The sequence below is a fragment of the Chrysemys picta genome, chromosome 9 (assembly GCF_011386835.1).
Source record: "Chrysemys picta bellii isolate R12L10 chromosome 9, ASM1138683v2, whole genome shotgun sequence".
In the NCBI taxonomy this organism is placed as follows: Eukaryota; Metazoa; Chordata; order Testudines; family Emydidae; genus Chrysemys; species Chrysemys picta.
Window position 1 is genome coordinate 87,302,122 of NC_088799.1, and position 21,363 is coordinate 87,323,484.

The 21,363-nt window shown below is 43.2% G+C and overlaps 2 protein-coding genes across 2 annotated transcripts in view; both read right to left on the reverse strand.

Annotated features, from left to right (window-relative positions):
• Nucleotides 1–21,363, reverse strand: part of LOC135973540 (uncharacterized) — a 904,472-nt gene that overhangs the window by 168,997 nt on the left and 714,112 nt on the right. The window lies entirely within an intron of this gene.
• COL4A5 (collagen type IV alpha 5 chain) overlaps nt 1–21,363 on the reverse strand; it is a 138,138-nt gene that overhangs the window by 19,857 nt on the left and 96,918 nt on the right. The window contains exons 31-41 of the mRNA XM_024106783.3: nt 15,151–15,318; nt 12,172–12,261; nt 11,096–11,245; nt 10,192–10,290; nt 8,770–8,859; nt 7,835–7,965; nt 5,508–5,634; nt 4,051–4,131; nt 2,935–3,033; nt 1,641–1,691; nt 575–760 (exon numbers count right to left, since the gene is read on the reverse strand). Of these exons, the coding sequence (XP_023962551.2) occupies nt 575–760; nt 1,641–1,691; nt 2,935–3,033; nt 4,051–4,131; nt 5,508–5,634; nt 7,835–7,965; nt 8,770–8,859; nt 10,192–10,290; nt 11,096–11,245; nt 12,172–12,261; nt 15,151–15,318 (1,272 nt within the window). The remainder of the gene's footprint in view (nt 1–574; nt 761–1,640; nt 1,692–2,934; nt 3,034–4,050; nt 4,132–5,507; nt 5,635–7,834; nt 7,966–8,769; nt 8,860–10,191; nt 10,291–11,095; nt 11,246–12,171; nt 12,262–15,150; nt 15,319–21,363) is intronic.

The window sequence follows — 21,363 nt, forward strand, 5'->3', positions numbered from 1 at the left end:
TGCACTGAATCCACTGGAACGTGTGACACGATGGAACAATGATGTGCATACATGATGTTGAGATGAAGAAACCACTATCCAATTTGATCATGCTGTGATGCTAATATGAATTTGATTTTCATGGGTCCTAGAACGATGGAGTTTATTACTTTTATTTTTGTGCACGATGAAATTCATTGATCATGTGACAATACCACAAAGGCATATTTGGCAGATGCTGCAAAAGTTGATTTGGTGCTCTCTAGATGATTGCTGTGACAACATGCTGAGAATCTCACGTTTATCAATGCATTGTATTTTGCTGCCAGGTATGAGCAGGGTCTTTCAAAAAAGAGACTAGCAGAAATCAAGATTTTTATTTGTTTTTAGTATCCGTCTTAATATTGTTGCTTTTGGCAAGACAGCCTTTTGATTACCAAGAAATATTTAAAGGTTATACCATGGAAACACAGCTGTCAGCCACACACTATATCAAAAGAATTGGTCTGAAATTCAGAAGTTCTCAAGGCTGATAACCTGCCAGCAAAATAAAGAATTATTGACAGAGATGGACTGGTATGAACCGCATTCCTACCTGATCTCCCCGGTACACCTTGTGGACCAGGACTACCTTTAGGACCTTCCATAGGTGGCCCAGGCAGGCCTGGTGGACCTTGTTGACCTTGTAGACCGGGGAATCCCTGGAAACCTGGTTCACCCTTCAGACCTGTAAGTCCAGGGGCTCCTGGAGGGCCAGGTAATCCCATCTCGCCCTTTTGCCCTGTTAAACCAAACAGACATGTTTATGGATGCTGTATTTAGTTTAGTTATATGTAAAATATTCAAACTTCAGTTGAAGTACTAGGACTTGATTCCATTCTTGCTTATAAAGGTGTAAATCTGAACACACCTCACTGGCACCAATGGCATTACACCAATGTAAGACTGGCGTGAGAGGACAATCAGACTCAGACACTCTAAAGAGCTGAGAATTCTTGCAGGACAAGAAGTTGTATAACTTGGGGCATGCAAGTGGACCTTGCTAAATCTCACTTTGCTACTCTTCAAATCCATTGATGCTCAAACTCATAAGGGTCTCACAACCCCACTTCTGAGCAAAGGTTTAATGGACATGACATTGCTGTGGTGAGATCCTCCAGTATTAAGACTTTATTCATTTCATATAATATAGCGCAGACATACTGGATACAATTTTCAAAAGTGGCCAAGTGATTTAGGAGTCTTAGTCACCTTGAAAGTCAAAGGAAATTAGACTCTTAAGTGTCTTCTGAAAATTTGTAAGTGACTTTTGAAAGTCACTTAGTGCTTCTGCAAATTTTATCCATTGTCATACCTCATAACTAAGCTATATTTGTTAGGAGTAAATCAACAAAGTACAGTGTATGATGCAGTCGATTTAACCATCTTGTCTTTTTTGCTTAATTGTTAATTCACTAAGTTCAATAGTGAGCCATGGGTCTCTCAGTTACTGATGCAAATTAGAGAGGTCCTACTGTAGTACAGGAGATAAAAGGTTACTGCTACATTGTTAATTTGGTACAGCATAACGATATCAGTTAAACGTCTACCACCTTTCCCCCCTTTTGTGTGTAGATACATTTTACAAACATCCTTATTAAAAAAGAACAATGACACTTTGCCTGATAATCCTGGGAGTCCAGGAGGTCCTGGGCGCCCAAAACCTGGTTGACCTGAAAAGAAACAGATTAATCTTTTTACAAATGTGGAGTGCTCAGATCTCCAGAAGCAGGAAGCCTAGGGTGAGGATAAGAAGTTAGAATCCCTTACTGGTAATTCGGTTTCCTTAAGGGGGGGGGGGTTTCTAACAGGGTTCTCGCTCGCTTCCACATCTCCCCTCAGAGATAAGGGATCTCCTCCAAGGTGATATGCTGCTTACATGGCATGTTTCTTTCCATCCTCAAGATGGTCTTTCACATTATGGGTTTTGGTAAATTTGCATTTGTAGTTGTGTGATAGTCGCTATTTTTAAGGGAGTACCGAAGGTTCTAGAGCAGGGATGGACATTTTTAAGGTAGTAGAGGGCCACACAACCCACTAAAATGCTTTGGTGGGTCATTCTTTTTTTTTTTTTTAAAGGCTCCAGGATATAGTGGAAGAGGAGCCTTCATGGCTAAGGAACAAGAGGCCCTTGCTGTCACAGCAGCAGCCTGCAAGCTGCCGTGGGAGAACGGGCACCAGAGCAATGAGTCCCACAACAATGCTACCATGCCGCACCACATACACCTGCCCACCCATGTTCAGCTACATGATTTCTGGGAAGGACGATGAGCTTGTGCCCGCCAACACTACCCTGCCACTGGGGACACGCTACCCCCATTCAGCAACCTCAGCAGCTGTCCACCAGGGCCATCCTGGAGTGAGTCCATAGTAACCAGAGCTGCCACCTTCTGCCTGCATTGCAGCAGGTGCAGAGGAACTGACTCCTCTCCTCCAGGCGGTAGGAAGAACCGCCTCTCACCCCCTTTCACCATCATCTGCTCCGTGCTGACCAAGGTTCTCACCCCTTCCATCACTCCAGGTGCTGGCAGAGCCACCTCCTCTCACACTCAGATTTGGGTGGACCTGGGTGAGCCCACCCATGGCTGCATCCCTGGTTAGTGGGCCAAATAAAGTGAACTGGCAGGATGGGTACAGCCCATCCCTAGAGGTAGTGGAAGCAATGGCAGCTGGAATGGAATTAGAGGGGAAGGGATTGTGCTCAACTGCAAAAGCCTTAGAGGGCCAAATGTCTAAGAGTGAAGAGAGTTCCTGCCCTGTATCTCACTGGAGGCTTGATGCCCTCCTTTGTGTCCATCCTCAAGAACTGGGAATCACAGAGGCTGTTCCGAGGGAGCATGGATGGTTTTGGAAGAGGACAGAGCAGAAATCAGAACACAGAGTTAGAAGCAGAAAATAAAAAGGAAGGAACCTAACCTGGTTCACCCTTCTGTCCAGCTGGTCCAGGAATACCATCCCGACCTGGTTGCCCTTTCTCCCCTGGAAGACCTGGGGGGCCAGGACGGCCATCACCACCTAAAAAAAATAGAGCAACATATTAGAGCAACAGCACACCTGCCACAAAACTAAAACTGAAGGAATGACCAAGTAATATCAAATCCGTGTGAATGAGAACATTTAAAATCAAAACCAAAACTCTTTCCTTCTCTGCTTTCTGCACTCACAGAAAAAGGTCACAGAACTGTAATCTTTAAGCAGTTTAATGGTGATTAAAATCCATCTAATGCTTCCTTTCGTAGGTGAAATTAGGTTCTTGCTTCTGCAAACACAGGATAAGCTATTACAATGCTTAATATAAAGAAAGCCTTCAGATACAGAAACAGATACTTGCTAGTTTCAAAAGGTAATGAGATAACTTTGTCAGTGACACAAGTAGTCAGGGTTGCTAACAGAAGGTTCAAGTATAATGGAATTATTGTAATTTGGTTTCAGGACACTGTACGTACATGTGTGTGTGAGAGAATGAGAATAGATACACATCACACAATATAGTTGTCAAGATATGAAAAAAGAAGCTATTTCAAATTTTAAAAAGGTTCATGGGACCAAATCCTGCAGGCAAAACTCCCATGACAATTTACAGTTTTAACCCAATAATTCGATGCATAGTGTAGCACTTGTAATCACAGTACTCCTTTTGCCAGGTCTAATTCCACCATGGTAAATCTGCACTTGCCATTAGTGGATCTGGTCATATGCCCTCTGTAATCAATGAGAATTTTGCCATCCAAGATGGGACTCCATGTCAGAAATTATTATGAAGAAACATAAAGAACCCATAATGCCAGCCTACATTTTTCTGAAAGGGAATTTGGATTTTTCAAACAGCATTTCATAGCTTTCACTTTCAACTAAAGCTTTGAAGCTATTTCAAATCACTCTTTCCTGTTTAATTCTTCAAGTCACAGTTTGGGAGTCAGATATCTACTATAGGTCATAGAACTTTCTGGTGAACAGCATAAGCCAGGCTTAAATAATACAAAGATAACTGAGGTTCTGCAAGCTTGACTTTGTTGTACGATTCATGCCTACCTGGTGGCCCAGGTGATCCCGGGAGACCAGGATTTCCTGGGGGTCCATCAATACCTCTTGGTCCTACAATTCCTGGTGTCCCTGTGAAATAATCAAATCAAATAATCAAACAAGACACTGCAGTGTTTTATCAGGTACTGGTAAGCACTGGATAAGGTACAAGTCAGACCAAGTAAAGAGTGTCAAGAAAGTATCAAGATACTGTACAATACATGCTGCAACTGTTAATATCATAGATTTGCAACCATTCATTTAAAGGGGCAGTAGGAATTTAAAGAAGAGGAAGTTCATCAACATAAAACATGGTTGCCTAAAGGTGTTTTTTTCCTGCCATCCTTCAGAATCCCACCTTCTTAATTACTTAATGCTGAAGGCCAATAGCATCTCTAACTTAAGTCAGACAGTATCGTCTCTAAAATGGATATAACCTAGTAAACAGCAACAGCATATTTAGTTACCAACACAGTGAAAGCATGATGGACAGCAGCTAACCCATCATTCCCCACTCCCTACCTCCTTTCCAGAAAAAGATCTTAATGGGACATGGGTCTCACCTCCATAGCATTAAGCTGATGTGAGTTAAGGACACTTAGCACCTATCATGTTTGGTCCCTTAGTTTATATATCACTAAATTTGGATTTGAGAGCACTGGGGCTGTCTACAGACAACAACTTGGGTCGATATAAGCTATGTAGCGCAGGGGTGTGAATAAGCCACCCCTCTGAGTGAGATAAATTACGCCGACCTAAGTGCTGGTGTGGACAGCGCTATGTCAGTGGGAGAGCTTCTCCCGCTGACATAGCTACTGCCACTCGTCGGGGATGGAGTAATTAAGTCGACAGGAGAGCTCTCTCCCGTCAGTTTAGAGCATCAGCATTAGCAGCGCAGCTGCATCGTTGCTGTAAGCCGCTGTAAGCTCTGTAGTGTAGCCCTAACCTGAATTACACTGACTGTTAAAAAGTCTCTAGATAAGATTGCCAAACCTAATGAATTCATATTTGTATACACTGAAAAAATCTCCTCTTTACAATTAATTCTTTAGAGAAACCAAGATTTTGTAGTAAGTTATAATAAAAGCCACGATCCACAAGGGCTTTGTTGTAGCAATCCACAAGGGAAAAAGTATGGCCAAACTCAGATATTTTGTGGGTCAAAGGAGTTAGTAATCTGACCATTGCAGATAACCCCAGTCGTAGTATTGGCTTTCACAAAAGTTCATGTGTTCTGGTCCCCTCACTGCAAATGAATTGACATTGATTTTAGAAGGAAGTTTAAAATGATGTATCTCTATCCCTTTGCAGTGATGATTCCCGAAGCATTACATGAACTGGCTCCACAGTAAGAACCCCGAGCAATTACAGCCTGCCACCATTCAAGTTACCTGGAGACGGAAGCCAAAACATGAGCGCCTGAGCGAAAGACAGGAAATTCCAATAAAAATTCCAAGTAAAATTACCTGGGAATCCAGGAAGGCCTGCTTCTCCTTTTGCACCTGGATTACCTGGTAATCCAGCCAAACCAGGATTTCCAGGTGTACCTTTGTTGCCAGGGTTACCTGGGTATCCAGGGAAACCAGTGTCACCCTGGAAAATATTAGGCAAAAATGAGATCCGTTCATTTTCATTTCATTTCATTATTTTTGTATGTTCCTGTTCTTGACATCAGACACCAATGAATGTTATTAAAATCTTCACAGTTTTTCTTTTTGCCTAACTTGATGTTAACCAATGCTTAGTGCTGGAACTACCTTGGTAACGTTTATTACTTGAAAATGACAATTGTAAAGATTTTAATGGTGGCCGCTACAATTTGTTTGTATAGTGTTCCCCAGAGCCTTTCCCCAAAGATTGTTCTTTGGCATTGTGAAAAGTTGGAGAGGTTATTTTCTTTTAGCTCTACATGGAGAAATTTTTTTTTTTTAGCAATTTTAAACATACCACTGTAAAAATGGCATGGTGGGAGCCCAGGTGTATTGCATGTCAATAATGCCATGTAAAACCTGTTCAATTTACAAGCACAGAGTATATTTCTAACTTGTCAGCCCTGGAACCTCAACTCTGAAAGTAAACCACTGTTTTCTTTCTGACTCACGCATCATCACCAATAGTAAAGGTTGAGATTGTCACATTATTTACACAAATAGATTCACACCTATATACCCCATTGCGTTCCAGTGCTCTCCACTAACTTCAGATTTCTGTTCAGCCATTAGGCTTTGCTAGATGTCATGAAAATGGGAATTGGGCATTCAAATCCCACAAGTGGCTCTGAAAGTCTCAGTCATAAATAAAGTGTCAGATCTTCCTAGTAGGTGTTATTGAGCTACCAATATATTTTAAGCAAACACTTTATATTCCTCAAATTGGAGCTAGAAACCGTTCAAATCTGCTCCTATGGTATAAGCACAGGTTTAAGGAGTGGAACACCACCAACTCATGCTTTTCAAAGTAAGAGATGAACTAAGTTTCATAAACATTTATGGGATCATTGGCAACAAGACAAGTCCAGGTAGGAGATCTCTGGCCACGTTTATCCTGGTTACCAATCGTTACACCAAAAATAAATTTGGCCCCCCTTAGTTTTAACATTCCAATCAGATACCTTGCTAAGTCAATGAGCTATTTCTATTAGTTCTATGCCTACTCGTTATTTTATCAGTGCAGTAGCAACGAGTTCACATATACTTCTGCTTCTTGTTCTGATTCCTTGCCCAAGTGCCATAATTCCCCAAACATTTCCCAGACCTGAGGAAGAGCTCTGTTTAAGCTCAGAAGGTTGTCTCTCTCTCACCAATGGAAAAGTTGGTCCAATAAAAGATATTACCTCACCCACCTTGTCACTCTATAATTCCCTAAAACATCAAAATCATTTTCACAGCAACAACTGTGAGGTCAAACAGGATTATGGCATCAGGTGGAAAAGAAGCAACAGAATCTTTTAAGAAGCCAAGACTCTGTTGCCATGCAGTTATCTTGGATATTGTAGAAGGAAGAAAAATTCAGAAGTGTGTGATATTTTATCTAAGTATTGCTTTTGCTAAACAGATTGTCTCTCAAGATTAGTCATAAGGTTCCAGTGACAGCTGCTAGGAGCTTACTTTTTTATAAAGTCCGATCACTTATGTAGTGAATGTTTGAAAATCTGGGCACCAGTATCTTTTTTCAAGCTTTAGTTTTTGGCAGCAGCAACTGTGACCTTTTAGTTGCCTCTTCCCTGTGGATGTATCTCTAAATGGCACCTCTGCATATTGTAGTCACCATTTTTCGAGAATTAATTGTGGCTGCTTGAGATTGGAATGGAGCAGTTCATTCTACTACCCCCTATAGGTTGTCATTATGTCACCAATTATAACATAATGACAACCTATAAGGAATCTTAAGTGAGCCATAATTTAGGATAGTCTCATATGCAACTTTCTGCCAAATGCAAATAACAACACGGACAGGGGTTTCTCCAGCTGTTCTAGTTGCTTTAAAATATTTCTCTCTACCAATGGAAATGGACATCACAGATGCTTCTCTTGGTAGATGGCCCTCTGTTAAACAATTCTTGATAAACAAAGACTTTTATGAGGAAAGCCAATGCTACCGTTGGCTGCAGGGGAAGTGAGTTGTATGCAGATTTTCAAAAAAACGTTTTTTCCTTTCAAATGAATCTTTATTTTAATCTTAAAAACACTGAATCCCAGTGTGTCTTTCTCTTCACATAAAAAAAAATAATGCTCTTTAACACAGAAATATCATTCACCCACAGTACCTTCTAGGGAAGGATTTTGAAATATACCTTAGGGCCAGGGATTCCAATATCTGAAAGACCTGGGTTGCCTTTCTCCCCCTTTAATCCTGGAAATCCTGGTGGGCCAGGCTGGCCAGGACGTCCTGCTATGCCTTGAGAGCCTTTAATACCTGGGACACCTGTCCAAAATATCAAAAAATAATGGTTTTGCAGCAGCTTCCAAACAGTCAGTCAAATTGTAAACTGACCAGGAAGGACTAATGAAGAGTTGAATGACTGATGAGACTTATTTTTTTAATCAAAAACAAACAAAACAAACAAACAAACAGCTAAAATCTCTCAGGGCTTCAGCATATTTCTCATACAAGGGGAAGGAATTTTATAAAATGCACAAGGATATAAATATTGCCTGTGTGTGTATATTTTTAAACTCTGACAAAACCAAGAGGCCCTGGATAGTAAATAGCAACCAATTACTACTATAACCCCCAAAATATTGGTGGTGTTGTCCCAACACTTCTTCCAAAGTAACTGAATTACTGTATCTATTTTCTTTTGAGCAAATAACCCATCTTATTTTCCCTCTGATGGGCCAGTCCACAGAGCCCTTTTCATTTCTAAACTGTTTTGTTGGGTGAAATCTGAAAAATGAGAGACCAGGCCCAATAAAAATTGTAATAAGATTCTTAGACAGATTTGTGGTCTCAGATGAACTACACATGAAAGCTACAATAGAAATACACCCTTCCAGCTTTGTATCTGTAGTACTTTAAAATGAATGTACTTTGTTAAATATTTTATTATACAAGTCTGAATTTTCTATGCCAAGCCGTATACCATATATTCTTTCTGTACTCTTCACATAAGTATATGCATACTACTTCACATATATTTACATTCATATACACATTACACATGCAAATCTGCCTCTGCTCTGCAGAGACGAAACATACTGACCGGATCAATGCCTTTTAGTAACTAACCTGGAAGCCCCGTCTCTCCGATGGCACCTTTTTGTCCTGGAGGTCCTGCTGGTCCTGACTGCCCAGGAAGCCCTGGCTCTCCCTTGGGGCCTATAAAGTAGGTTACTTTAGTTAATAGATGGCAATGACAAATCGTTTTGATATAGTGATTACTCACATGAATATGGCCATCTTCTAATTTGGGGTTTCTTTGGGTGCCCAGCTGCCTTGAGATACCTTTATTCCCAATCTGCACTGAAGATTTAAAACTTTTCTTTCAGCAGCAGACCTTGATGAAGTTAGGTATGCCTTTCCTCCTTGAGTAAAAATGGACTGCACATACAACTATAACTTGGGAACCATCTGAAACCAACTAGCACAGAACGTGGCTGACAGTTTCTTAAGCAGTGCTTCACACAAAGAGCACATTCTCCTGGTGGCTCCTTAATCTGCAATGGTTGTTCTTTAGTTTCCAGGTGGAGTTTAAACCCATGGATTCGACCGATAAAGCCTGAACTGGTGTGGGTCCTGGCTGTCTGAAAGATTGCATAAATTCCAATATGACACCGAGAGCAAGACTTGCAACCAGGCAATGCTGGTAGAGAAATACTGAACAAAAAATGTAGAGGCTTCAGATGCAGCAGAATAAATACCGTGAAGTAAGATTTTTGATCCATGCAGTAGCTAAAAGCATAGATATGATTTCCAGCTAGCCTTCCCAATACTTCTGTTTGGTCTGTTGCTAACTGTAGAGGTAAGGACTAATGATGTAGGGATATGTTGACTAAGTAGGTCAGTCAAGGCTACTTACAACTCCTCCAATCAGGTTGCTCTAAGCAGCAAGCTCATTTCCAGCTACCCCAATGGCAATCCCAAACTTCAACCAGATCAAAAATTGCATTCAGGTACGTCTAGTATTTTACTAGGAGTAATAAATCCACAATTTGGATAGGGATCCCAAGTTCCTCAAAGTCTGCAGATATTTAGATCTAGAAAGTGAGGTTGCCCTTTATGGTGGTACTACGATGTGAGTAAAAATGACATGAAGTCATTCAACATCAATGAAGAAAGCTGGGAGGAGAGTGCAGAATCCAGTTGAATCTGGAGGGAATACCTGGCACTGGGTGCAGCTTCAGAGGATGGAAGCAAAGTGAGCAAGAAGAAAGCAGCATGCTATAATCTTGGACTCCCACAGAGACAATACATGGATCTGTGAAATTTATAACAACCTGTGTCGTTCTTGAATTGGGCTTGTCAGTGATAAGCAGACTTACCAGACGCCTGACTAGACCTCTTATGCATACACCATGATGCAGTGGATTGAAGGTTCCCTAAATATGGCTTAAACCATATTTTGCTGCCACAAAACCAACTGCATGTGCATTTTTACAATCCAAGTCATTCATTACAAAGGCTGTACATGGGCAGGGTTTTCTACCTTACCTGGAAATCCTGGTGCACCTGGTTGCCCATTGAATCCAGGTGGCCCTGGGTCGCCTTGGAGACCTTGATAACCTTTCTGGCCTGATACTCCAGGAATACCTTTAAGGAAAAAGACAAACTTAATTACTAATTTTTTTATTTTTGTATCAAAGGAGCAAATTTTCTCATATATGAATAAAATGCCAAGTAAGGATTCTCTCTCATCAGGTGGAAATCTCCATATAAGCTAACCTGAGAGGCAGTACCATAAAACACAAGTCAGTGTTCATGGAAGACCCTGGATGAATATCTACAGAACAGAAACAACCCAGTGTAGACAGAGGCAATACAAGCTTCCTGACATCAGCCATTGACAATATGCTTCACAGCCATACTGACAGGAAGCCCTACGGCTGCCTTGGGGCGTAGAATAGTAGATTAGGTTTGTTAATAGAATGCAATAATAGATCATTTTGATGCTCTGGTTACTCATATGAATAGTATGGGATAGGCTCAGCCTACATATTTATTCTAACCTGTGTATCTGCATTTGGGCTACTTTTACAAGTGGTTTTGACTTTACTCTTGGACTGCAAGCACTTCAAGACAGGGATGCACAGCACCTACCACAATGGGGACCCAAATCCTGACCAGGGCATTAGGATGCTTCTCTGATACAAATGTTCACAATAATAAGAGTTCACTAGTAAGGACACTGCAGCCGACTATATGGAGCAACTCAGTCACACTCAAATAGTCACTTTAAACCTTCTCCAAGAGAAGAAAAAGAAGAGAGACCCCTGACCCCATCCAGTTTAAGTTTTCCTTGCAGCGAAGGACTAACTGATTATAACTGACAGGTTTCAGAATCCATCTTGGTTCATCGTCACCTGTAGGAAACAAGCCCATGTATGGAATTCCTTACCTGAAATGCCTGGCTCGCCTTTCTCTCCTTTTGATCCCAGCTTGCTTGGATCAACTTGTCCAGGGGGACCTGGCAGGCCTGTTTCACCTTTCGTGCCTTTCTGCCCTGTCAGTCCAGAAGGTCCTGGTTGACCTGGTAAACCATCACTGCCTACAGCATGTACAGACAGCAAAAGGAAAATGTAATCCATAGGGTGGGCTAACATCAATTATGTTTCTATCACACTCTGCTATGGTTGGCCTCCAGGATCTATTCACAAGTAGTGAAATTCACCCAATGGGTGGTGAGCTCCTGGAAGGCTGTCCACACCACCTTAAGCCATGCAGGAGGCTGAACGAGGGGCCACATATGGAATGGTTGCATATGGGTGCCTACATGTGGGAAAGGACTGTATGCCTTGAATAGGCCAGCACAGAGGGAACAGATAGCTGTATAACAAAACAAAGATCCAGAAGCCCCAACACATTGCACACCCGACATTAACAACTAAAAGTAATATACCAGCTCTATCCAGCTGTTACATAGCGCTTTCAATGAATAGATCTCAAAGCAGGAACAGTGTTTGAGAGTCTGCTGGCCGCCTGGTGCAGAGGGAGATTGGTGGATTTTACCTACCAAACTCACAAAATTCACCTGCATACAGCCAGATTATGTGGGCTTTATGTGGAGGAGTGAATTTCATCCATGTTGCATAAAGCCAATTCTGGAAGGCTTGACGATGCAAAGCCATCAGTCCACCTTTTACATTGTCTGAAGCAGACTTTACCAAGTATTATCTTTATCATCGTTTGCATTTCTTTAACGTCTTCAATCCAAGGATCTCAAAGATGAAACAGTTAAAGCCTCAGAATGTCCCTTCCAACATGTCACATGGATAGCTTACTACTGCTTTAAACAAAGTACCTGTGAACACCAAAGTCAGAAAGATAACCCAACCCAAGTGATGAAATTCTGAACTGATTTATGCTATGTAACTCCCCACCAAAGCCAAGAATATATCAGACGCTGCTCCCAACATCTTTGAAGGATAAGCAGTGTTAAATTCTCTGCACTGAAAATAATCAGACAAATGTTACCTTTAGGACCAGGAAGGCCATCTCTGCCAGGAGTTCCAGGAGGGCCTTGTGGACCTGGAGCTCCCATCACACCCATTTCACCTTTGGCACCTAGATGCATTGAACCACCAGTGTCATTCTGAACAAAAACCCCAAAGCAATCAGTACTTAACTTTCACCTATCTTCATTCCTATGGTATTTTAACCTGTACATCAAAGTCAGCTAACTTGAGTAATTCTCATTTTATACCTAAAACATACAGGGCCAGATCCAGTGAGAGGCTGAGTCCATGTAAATCCCAGTGCTTTCAATGGGTGTTACAGTGCTTAGCCCTTCTGTGGATCGGGCTCATATAGAAAAATAACAGAGGGTCCTGTGGCACCTTTGAGACTAACAGAAGTATTGGGAGCATAAGCTTTCGTGGGTAAGAACCTCACTTCTTCAGATGCAAGAAGAAGTGAGGTTCTTACCCACGAAAGCTTATGCTCCCAATACTTCTGTTAGTCTCAAAGGTGCCACAGGACCCTCTGTTGCTTTTTACAGATTCAGACTAACACGGCTACCCCTCTGATATAGAAAAATAATTATACTTGAATGTGGCATGGGCTTTTCCATTATTAATTCTTGCAGAGAGTGGTGTGTGTTTGTTTCTTATAAGCCATATAAATGCGCTTCCTGTATAAAATATTTCACGAAGGAGAGTTATTTATTTTAAATTTAAACTGTTATTTACTGAAAGTCATAGAGGTAATTATAAATATGCAGGCACAACTGGGGAGAATGAAACAGTCTATTTCTTGGAATATAATGGCTTTCATTGTGTGGAGTCAGATCCTTTTGCAGTAAAACAGAAATACTGAAAAATCATAGAGAAGTCATCAAGTTCAGCCTCCTAGGTTGAGGCAGGACCAAGCACACTTAGAGACCATGCCTACCAGGTGCTTGTCCAAACTGTTCTTAAAAACCTCCAGGGACAGGGATTCTACAATCTCCCTTGGAAGCCTGTTCCAGAACTTAGCTACGCTTATATAGTTAGATCATTTCCCCTCATATCTAACCCAAATCTGCAGATTAAAGCCCACTACTTCTTGTCCTAGTGGACATGGAGAAGAATTGATCACTGTCCTCTTTACAACAGCCCTTACCACATTTGAAGATCGGGGGCCCTGGGGAAGAGCCAGAGCAGGGGCTGGAGCAGCAGGCAGCTGCGTAGGGCACCCGGAAATTTGCCCCAAATTTCCGGGTGCCCTACGCAGCTGCATACTTTGCGTATGGGTAAGGACGGCCCTGCCCATATCTTACCTATTACACTTCTATTAATACAGCCCAACACGGTTTTAGCCTTTTTTGCAACTGCATCACATTGTTGACTTATATTCAATTTGTGACCCACTATAATCACCAGATCCTTTTTAGCAGTACTATTGCCTAGTCAATTATTGCATATTTTGTATTTGTGCATTTGATTTTTCCTTCCTAAGTGTAGTACTTTGCACTTATCTTTACTGAATTCCAGCTTGTTGAATTCAGACCATTTCTCCAATTTGTCAAGGTCATTTTGAATTCTAATCCTGTTCTCCAAAGTGCTTGCAACCCCTTCCAGCTTGGAGTCATCTGCAAATTTTATAAGCATGTCCTCCACTCCATTATCCATGTCATTAATGAAAATGTTGAATAGTACCAGACATAAGACAGGCCCCTGTGAGACCCCACTAGCTATGCTCTCCCAGTTTGATAGCAAACCATTGATCATTACCCTCACTACAATCTTTCAACCAGTTATGCACCCTCCTTATAGTAATTTCATTTAGACCACATTTTGCCAGTTTGCTTATAGACCATGTCAAACACCTTACTAAAATAAAGATATCATATCTACTGCTTCCCGCATATCCACCAGGCAAGTAACCCTGTCAAAGGAGGAAATTAAGTTGGTTTGGCATGGTTTGTTCTTGACAAATCCATGTAAGCTATTACTACTAAGGCTATGATTTTATCGCAGTAATTTTTAATTAATTTCACAGCAGAGGTACAGGAAAACCACCATGTGGGATGGAAAGAGGGGAGAATAGGGGCATGTGCGTGCGTGGGTGAAGCAAGGGTTGGAGAACGAACACATATTACACTCACTGCACAGCAGCTCTTGGCTGGACAGGCTGGGCCTGGCTCCCAGCTTCAGCATGGAGACCTGGCCCACATGGTCACAGCGCCACTCAGGTTTGGCAAGTCTGCCCCTCCATAGACCGAGATGGGGGCAGACGTGCCAAACCTGAGTGGTGCTGTGATCATGTTGGCCAGCTGCAGGTACTATGTTTGTTCTTCTCCAGTCCTCTAGGGCCTCACCCATCCTTCACAAGTTCATGGTTCCGAGATTGTTTCAGCTAGTTACTTAAGTATTCTAGGGTGAATTTCATCAGGCCCTGCCAATGTGAGTATACCTAATTTACCTAAATAATCTTTAACCCCTTTAATAATGATGCATACCTACGTACCTACCAAACTTCACACTCAAAATATGACCTCAAAGCAGATTTAAACATCTCTATAACATTACAATGTAAAGAAAGGTGATACACATGGTTTTAGGGTGGGATTTGCAAAAGAGTTAGGCCTGAGTGCTATTAGTGCTAAATCCCATCTATAATGCTTAGACTGTAATATACAGTGACTGCTGCAAAGCCCTGCACTGGGAGGGAATGGATAGACAATGGATATTACAATTAGAGAGAAGCTCCCTCACCAAAATAGCCACAGATCCAATCACCCTCCAAAATTCCTAGGGGACTCGGAAATGTGCATCCAATATTAGAGACATGGATTTGTCCCTAATTCAGATTTATTGCAATGAAGGATCTCATGGGTGCCCATGAATAAACTGCTTTTCAGTCGTCAGCAAGGTACAGTAAGCAAGCCCAAGTTCAATGACATTTCTCACTAAGGCTGATAGCATGCCTAAACAGTGGGGAACACACACGCTCTTCTGGCATGTTTGAACTTACCTGGAAATCCTGATATTCCCTCTCGTCCTGGTGGTCCTGGTGAACCTGGAGGCCCAGTGAGACCTGGTGTTCCTGGAAATCCTGGACTGCCTCTGTCACCAGGTGGACCAGGGATGTCGAATCCAGGAGGTCCAGGATCTCCTTTTTCACCTGGAACTCCTTGTAACCCTAGACATTATTAAAACACCATCCTTTAGCAAGAAATCGGGTATGGTTGAGGTTTGTGTGGGTGTGTGTTTTGGGATGGCAGTAATGGTGGAATAGCTGCTCTTTACTGGCAGCACATTGCCATAATACCTTGAATGAACCCCCACAATGTTTTGACTTCCAAAGCCCTGATCCTGCAATGGGATCCAAGCAGGCAGACTTAATTCATTTCAGTGGGGCTCTGTGCAGGCTCAGGGGTCACATACATATGAGCTTGCAGGATTGGGGTCCAGTTGCCCTGCTGCAAAACCAGGGCCGGCTCCAGGCACCAGCCGACCAAGCACGTGCTTGGGGTGGCACCTTGGGCTGGGGCGACACGCAGGTTTTTATTTATTTATTTATTTATTGGTTCGTCGGGGCAGCGCTGGAGGGGTTTTTTTTGTTTCCGCGGCACGGTGCTCAGGGGGCGGGGCTTCGGGCGGCACGGTGCTCGGAGGGGGGCAGGGCTTCAGGCGGCGCGATGCTCGGGAGGGTGGGGGCTGGTGCTTGGAGGAGGGGTGGGGGCTGGCGCGGCGCTCGGAGGGTGGGCGGGGGCTTGGTGTGGCGCTTGGAGGGGGGGCGGGGGCTTTGGGCGGCGTGTGGAGGGGGCGTGGCTTCAGGCGGCGTGGCGTTCTGGGGTGTGGGGCTTCGGGCGGCGTGGTGCTTGGGACGGCAAAAAACCTAGAGCCGTCCCTGTGCAAAACTAGCCTATTAAAGTCTACATTTTTCAGAAGGCGATGCTAAAAGTTTGTCAGCAGCCCAGTACATATAACCCTTGGTGACCCCGTATTTTGTTTATGGTGTTTATTTAATTGTGTTACTAAAGTAGGAGTTAAAGACTATATTCATCTCACAAATTAACTGTGCAGAAGGTTAAGTTTCCCACAACTTGATCAATAAAATGGGCAAATGCTACAGAAAAAAAAATTACGTGCTCTTTTTAATATCAGGATGACTACTTATTTTAACAAAGTCTTGTTTGTATTTCATGGGTCAGCCTAATAATTCCTATATACAGCACAAATGCAAAATCCTGGTTTCAGGTTAAATGAAATCCCAGTTGAATTGCATTGGGGAGGCCCACACTATTAGGTTACAAGATAATCTAAAATGGACATTTATTTTCAAAGGACAGCCAAGTTCTGTGTTTCATTAGGTTTGTCTAAATTAAAAATGTACCTCAATGAGAACTGTTTAAAAAACAAAAACTACATTGCTTAATATTAGTGAGACTGAGCCAAAGGCACCAGTCATCGCAGGGAGGCACAGCTCCACTCCCTTCAATGCGATTGCACCTGTTGAGTTAAGTGGTGACTTTCACTCTTGAAATGTAGTTTAAATAAACTAATAATCTTAATTTAAGACAAAAAGAAGAAGGCTTTGGTGAAGAAATCACAGTACCTGGTGGACCTGAGGTTCAAAACCCAGCGAGTTAGCATTCATCAGGAAGTTGAGGCACAGGGAAAAGTAATGAGTTGCAAGAGAGTCATTAGGTTAGGAAACAAAATTAAGCACATAAAGATTAGAACAAAAATCTATACTAAAGTTACTGAGCATAGGTCTAACTACAAAGGATACAACAGTATTACAGCTACAAGAAACTGGTTTGTAAGTAAATTTCATTATAGGCATTTTTCAACAGCAGCCACCATTCTACACAGAGAGAAGTAACTGACTGAAAGTTTTTTAAATACTACAGTGCAATCTTTCAAAAAAACAAAACAAAATGTTGGACTGTGTTCCTGTCTCCTAACCTAGCAAGCTTTTGGAAATGGTCCAAGATCTCCTCTCAAACCATCTTTTCACACTGCCTGCACCAACACAGCCATTTGATGCTGGCCTGTTCATCTCACTGACACCTGTGCGTGTCCTACTGGGTGGTTGATGGTGCTGAACAGCAAACTATCTGTCTGGAGAGCCCTCCAAAAGGGATTTTTCAAAGATGCTTCCGCTTTATAAAGAAAAACTGAATCCCTTATTGGGAATGCTTAGCTGCCTATTGCTGTTGCAGACTGTTACTATATTGATGGCTCTTTGTAAAGCTCCGGGAGAGCTTAGTAAGATGTGGTGCTACATGAATTATTTTTCTGTGGTGTATTATAGTATATAAAATAATATTTTCCCCATTGTCTCAAGTTTGTTTGAAGACAATACCATGCACTAGTTAGGAGCCCCTTCTGTAATCTCTCTTATGGAGATTATTTTGACACATTCAGTGTCAGGAACAATAAAGAATAAGTAGTGTAGGACAGCCCAATGCTGCAGCAGATAGTGCTTTGCGCTGCCCACTGTAAGAACAAAGATTCAAGAGTGATTTAGAAACTCTCACTCTACAGCAGGGGTCTCAAAGTCCCAGCCCACAGGCCATCTGCAGCCCGAGAACCTCCCCAATGTACCGCGGGGCTCCAGCAATTTGGGGGTCTCTCCCTTGGCCCCGCCTGCCGGCCCTGGGTGCTGCTCCCCGGGCGATTTAAAACGGCCTGGGACCCTGCCCATCACCGACAGTGCAGCGTAGCTGAGCGGCTTCTTGCGCGCTCACTCCATGTGTCTGCCGGCCCCTCCCTGCGGCCCCGGGGCGGGGCTGTGCCTCCACACACTACCCCGGCCCCGAGTGCCCCTGCAGCCAATGGGAAGCTGCGGGGGCGGTGCCTGGAGGCAGCCGTGCATGGAGGCCCAGATAAGTGCCGCACCCCCTGATCCCCTCCCAGAGCCTGTACCCCCACGCCCTCCCCACATATCCTCTCCCACCACCAAACTCCCTCCCAGAGCCTGCACCCCCTCCACACACACCCCCAGCCCCCAACTCCCTCCCAGAGCCTGCAATTCCTCCCCTTTCCCACACCCTCCCAGCCCCCAAACTCCCTCCCAGAGCCTACACCCCCTTCCCACACATCCTTCCTGCCCACAAACTCCCTCCCAGAGCCTGCAGCCCCTCCCTCTGCACCCCCTCCCAGAGCCTGCAACCCCACCCCCTCCTCCTGCATCCCTCCCCACACACCCCTCCCACCCCCAAACTCCCTCCCAGAGACTGCACCCTTCCCCCATCCTCTGTCCCAGAGCCTGCAACCCCACCCACTCCTCCTGCACCCCACCCCTTGCCCCAGCCCAGAGCCTGCACCCAGCACCCAAACTCCCTCCCAGAGCCATAGGCAGGTGGGGGGCAGAGTTTGGAGGGGCAGGTTCTGGGCGGCATGAGTGACATTAATGGCCCGCTGGGAGGATTTGAGGATTGGCACTGGCCTTAAGGTAAACTGAGTTTGAGACTCCTGCTCTACAGACTAGAGGTAAATCAGGCATCTTCAACTCACAAAGAAAAATGTGCCTATCTGCTTGCACTGCTCAATTACTCTTTGGTTCCTACCATAACAAACATAATAAATTATATAAATATATATAATAAATTATATAAATATATAATAAATGAGAGTGTTGTGAGTGGAATTGTTCCCCTGGTAGGGGAAAAACAAAGCCCTAGAAGGTATGGCTCATGCTCCAGTGTCTATGGGGACTCCATCAGCAAACAAAATAAACTATGAAGGTAGTATATAACCTGGTAAAAGGACAAATACTTTCAATATTTCTTGATAGGTGAACATGGAGTAAAATCAACATGTCTTTGAATCTGTGATAACATTCCCATTTGGTTATCTCTTCTGCTTCTCAAATGTGTTTGACTGGATCAGAATTGTAGTAAAATATGCTACGGAATAAACACTGGAGTAGCTCGTTTTGTAAAAACAAAATATACAGACACTGCAAACTGTTTGAATAAATGGTGGTGCATAGAAAAGAAAATCTGAACAAAGAAATACTTAAGATTGTTCCAATTGCCCCGAAAAACAGAATCCCAAGAAAGTTAATCTACTATAATGAAAAGGAGTAGAGTCTATTCTGACTCAGTGGGAAACAGGAATGAGTGATGGGGGAGGCAACATGCACACTGCACCAGACAAGTAGCAGCACCTATAGCAGGGGTCGGCAACCTTTGAGAAGTGGCATGCCAAGTCTTCAGTAATTTAAGGTTTCGCGTGCCAAAATAAATTTTACATTTACAGGGGCCCCCCAACAGAACCCTACACCGGCAGCTGGCTGAGCGGAGCAGGCGGACCAAACCCTCAGACCGGTGGAGGGCTGAGCGGCTCAGCCCGCTACCGGTCTGGAGTTCCGGCCGCCGGCTCCTGCCAGCCGGGGTCCTGGCCGTCGCTCCTGCTGAACCCGCTGCCGGCCTAGGATTCCGTTCATCCAGGCAGGCAGGGGGCTGAGCGGGGCCGGCGGACGAGACCCCGGCTGGCAGCAGCGGGCCAGTAAAAATTGGCTTGTGTGCCGCGGGTTGCCGACCCCTAGCCTATAGGATTAAAGTAGGTGGTTTACTTAAAGCCTCAGTCATGCACTACGTTTCATGCACTACATTTCAATGTTGTCATGCTGTTAGTAGCCACAGTAATCTTTAACACAGATCTACAATGAAAAATTAGCCATACCGATCCATTGAGACAGGTATATGTGTTTTACTTGGGAAAAGAAAAGCTTTGTGGTCTAAGAGGTAATCAGCAACCACATGGAGTCAAACTCTGCCTAGCACCTGGAAACAGGTATAATGGACACCCAAAGACACACCTTTCACACACTTAAAAAGCAGTGTTGCTCTGTGTGTCTAACAACCCCCCTACTACAGCCAGGCATAGTCTGTGCCATGGGGGCATGTAGAGAGGTCACTGATGGGTTAGGGAGCCAATACATAGGTCATTCAGATCACTTCCATCCCCAACACCGGGCACTGAAACCAGGTTGCAGGCAGAGGACCTGCAGATCAGCTTCCCTGCGTGAGCAAGGTGCTTAAGCATATGCCAGACTTTAAGCATATGAGCAATCTCTTTAAAGTCAGTGGGACTACTGAAATACTTAAAGCTAGGTATATGCTCAGGTACCTCTGCCCCTTGCTCCTCTGCTGGCCATGGGTTTTCTGCCATGCACTATCTATAATGCCAGCCCAAATTTTGGCTCTTCACTTAGGGTGGCTATCACTAAAACAAATCAGAAGTTTAGGATAGTGATCATGCAGTAGCAGTATCTAGACGTGTACAGCAAAGACTAGGTATATTTTTAAAACATTTCAGCATTAACAAAGTTGTTCTCTAGTTCATACAGCACATTCTCACTATGGTAATTGCTGTGCATTTGCAGTCACAGGGTTAGAGAAGTGGAAATCCCATTCAGTGAAAGTAATGTAGAAAAACCGCTCTCAAAAATAAAATACGTTGTGAACAGAAATTTAATCCCCTTCTCCCTCCCCCACCGCCCCGTATATAGTGTTGGAACTAGGAAATCCTTTTATAAAAATTAAGTCATTTTAAATACAAGATTACCAAAACGCCCTTTGCTAGAGACATGCTCCCCATTAGTACTATGGGCAGACTCCTAGTTTGGTAATTTAACCTGGACCCAACAAGGAGTCCCAGAACTTCCCAACTTTGCTTAATGAAGAGCATGATGGAAATGGCTGTCCTGGAAGTCACAAACTATCATTAACTGAATTAAAATGAACAATGTTTTTTTCCAGTTGTGCATTTATAAATTGAATGTATATGACCCTTGCTTCTGGTAGTTTCTTGTTCATACAATAGACTACTAGTGCTTGCAGTGTTCTTTTTCTACCTGATGCAGAAATGGACCAACCATTCTGAAATACCTAGGATCAAAGCCATTTTTCAGCTGATTTAGGCCATACTTCAATGCCTATTGAAGTGAATGGAAAGACTTCCCACTGACTTCAGTTGGCACTGGATCACGCTCTGAATGTCTACCTATGGACTTTAATGGAAGTAGTATGAGGAACAGTATTGTTACATAGGGTCTTTTTTTTGTTTGTTTGCTTCTGGTCAAGGCACAAAATGTCAAATTTATAAATGTTGGATCACAATAAAATTGAAGTTATTTAAAAATGGGACTTGCCAACTGAATATAAAGTGTCAAGTTGGTTAAACTGCTTCAATGGTAAAGGATTGTCTTGATACTTAATCATATAGG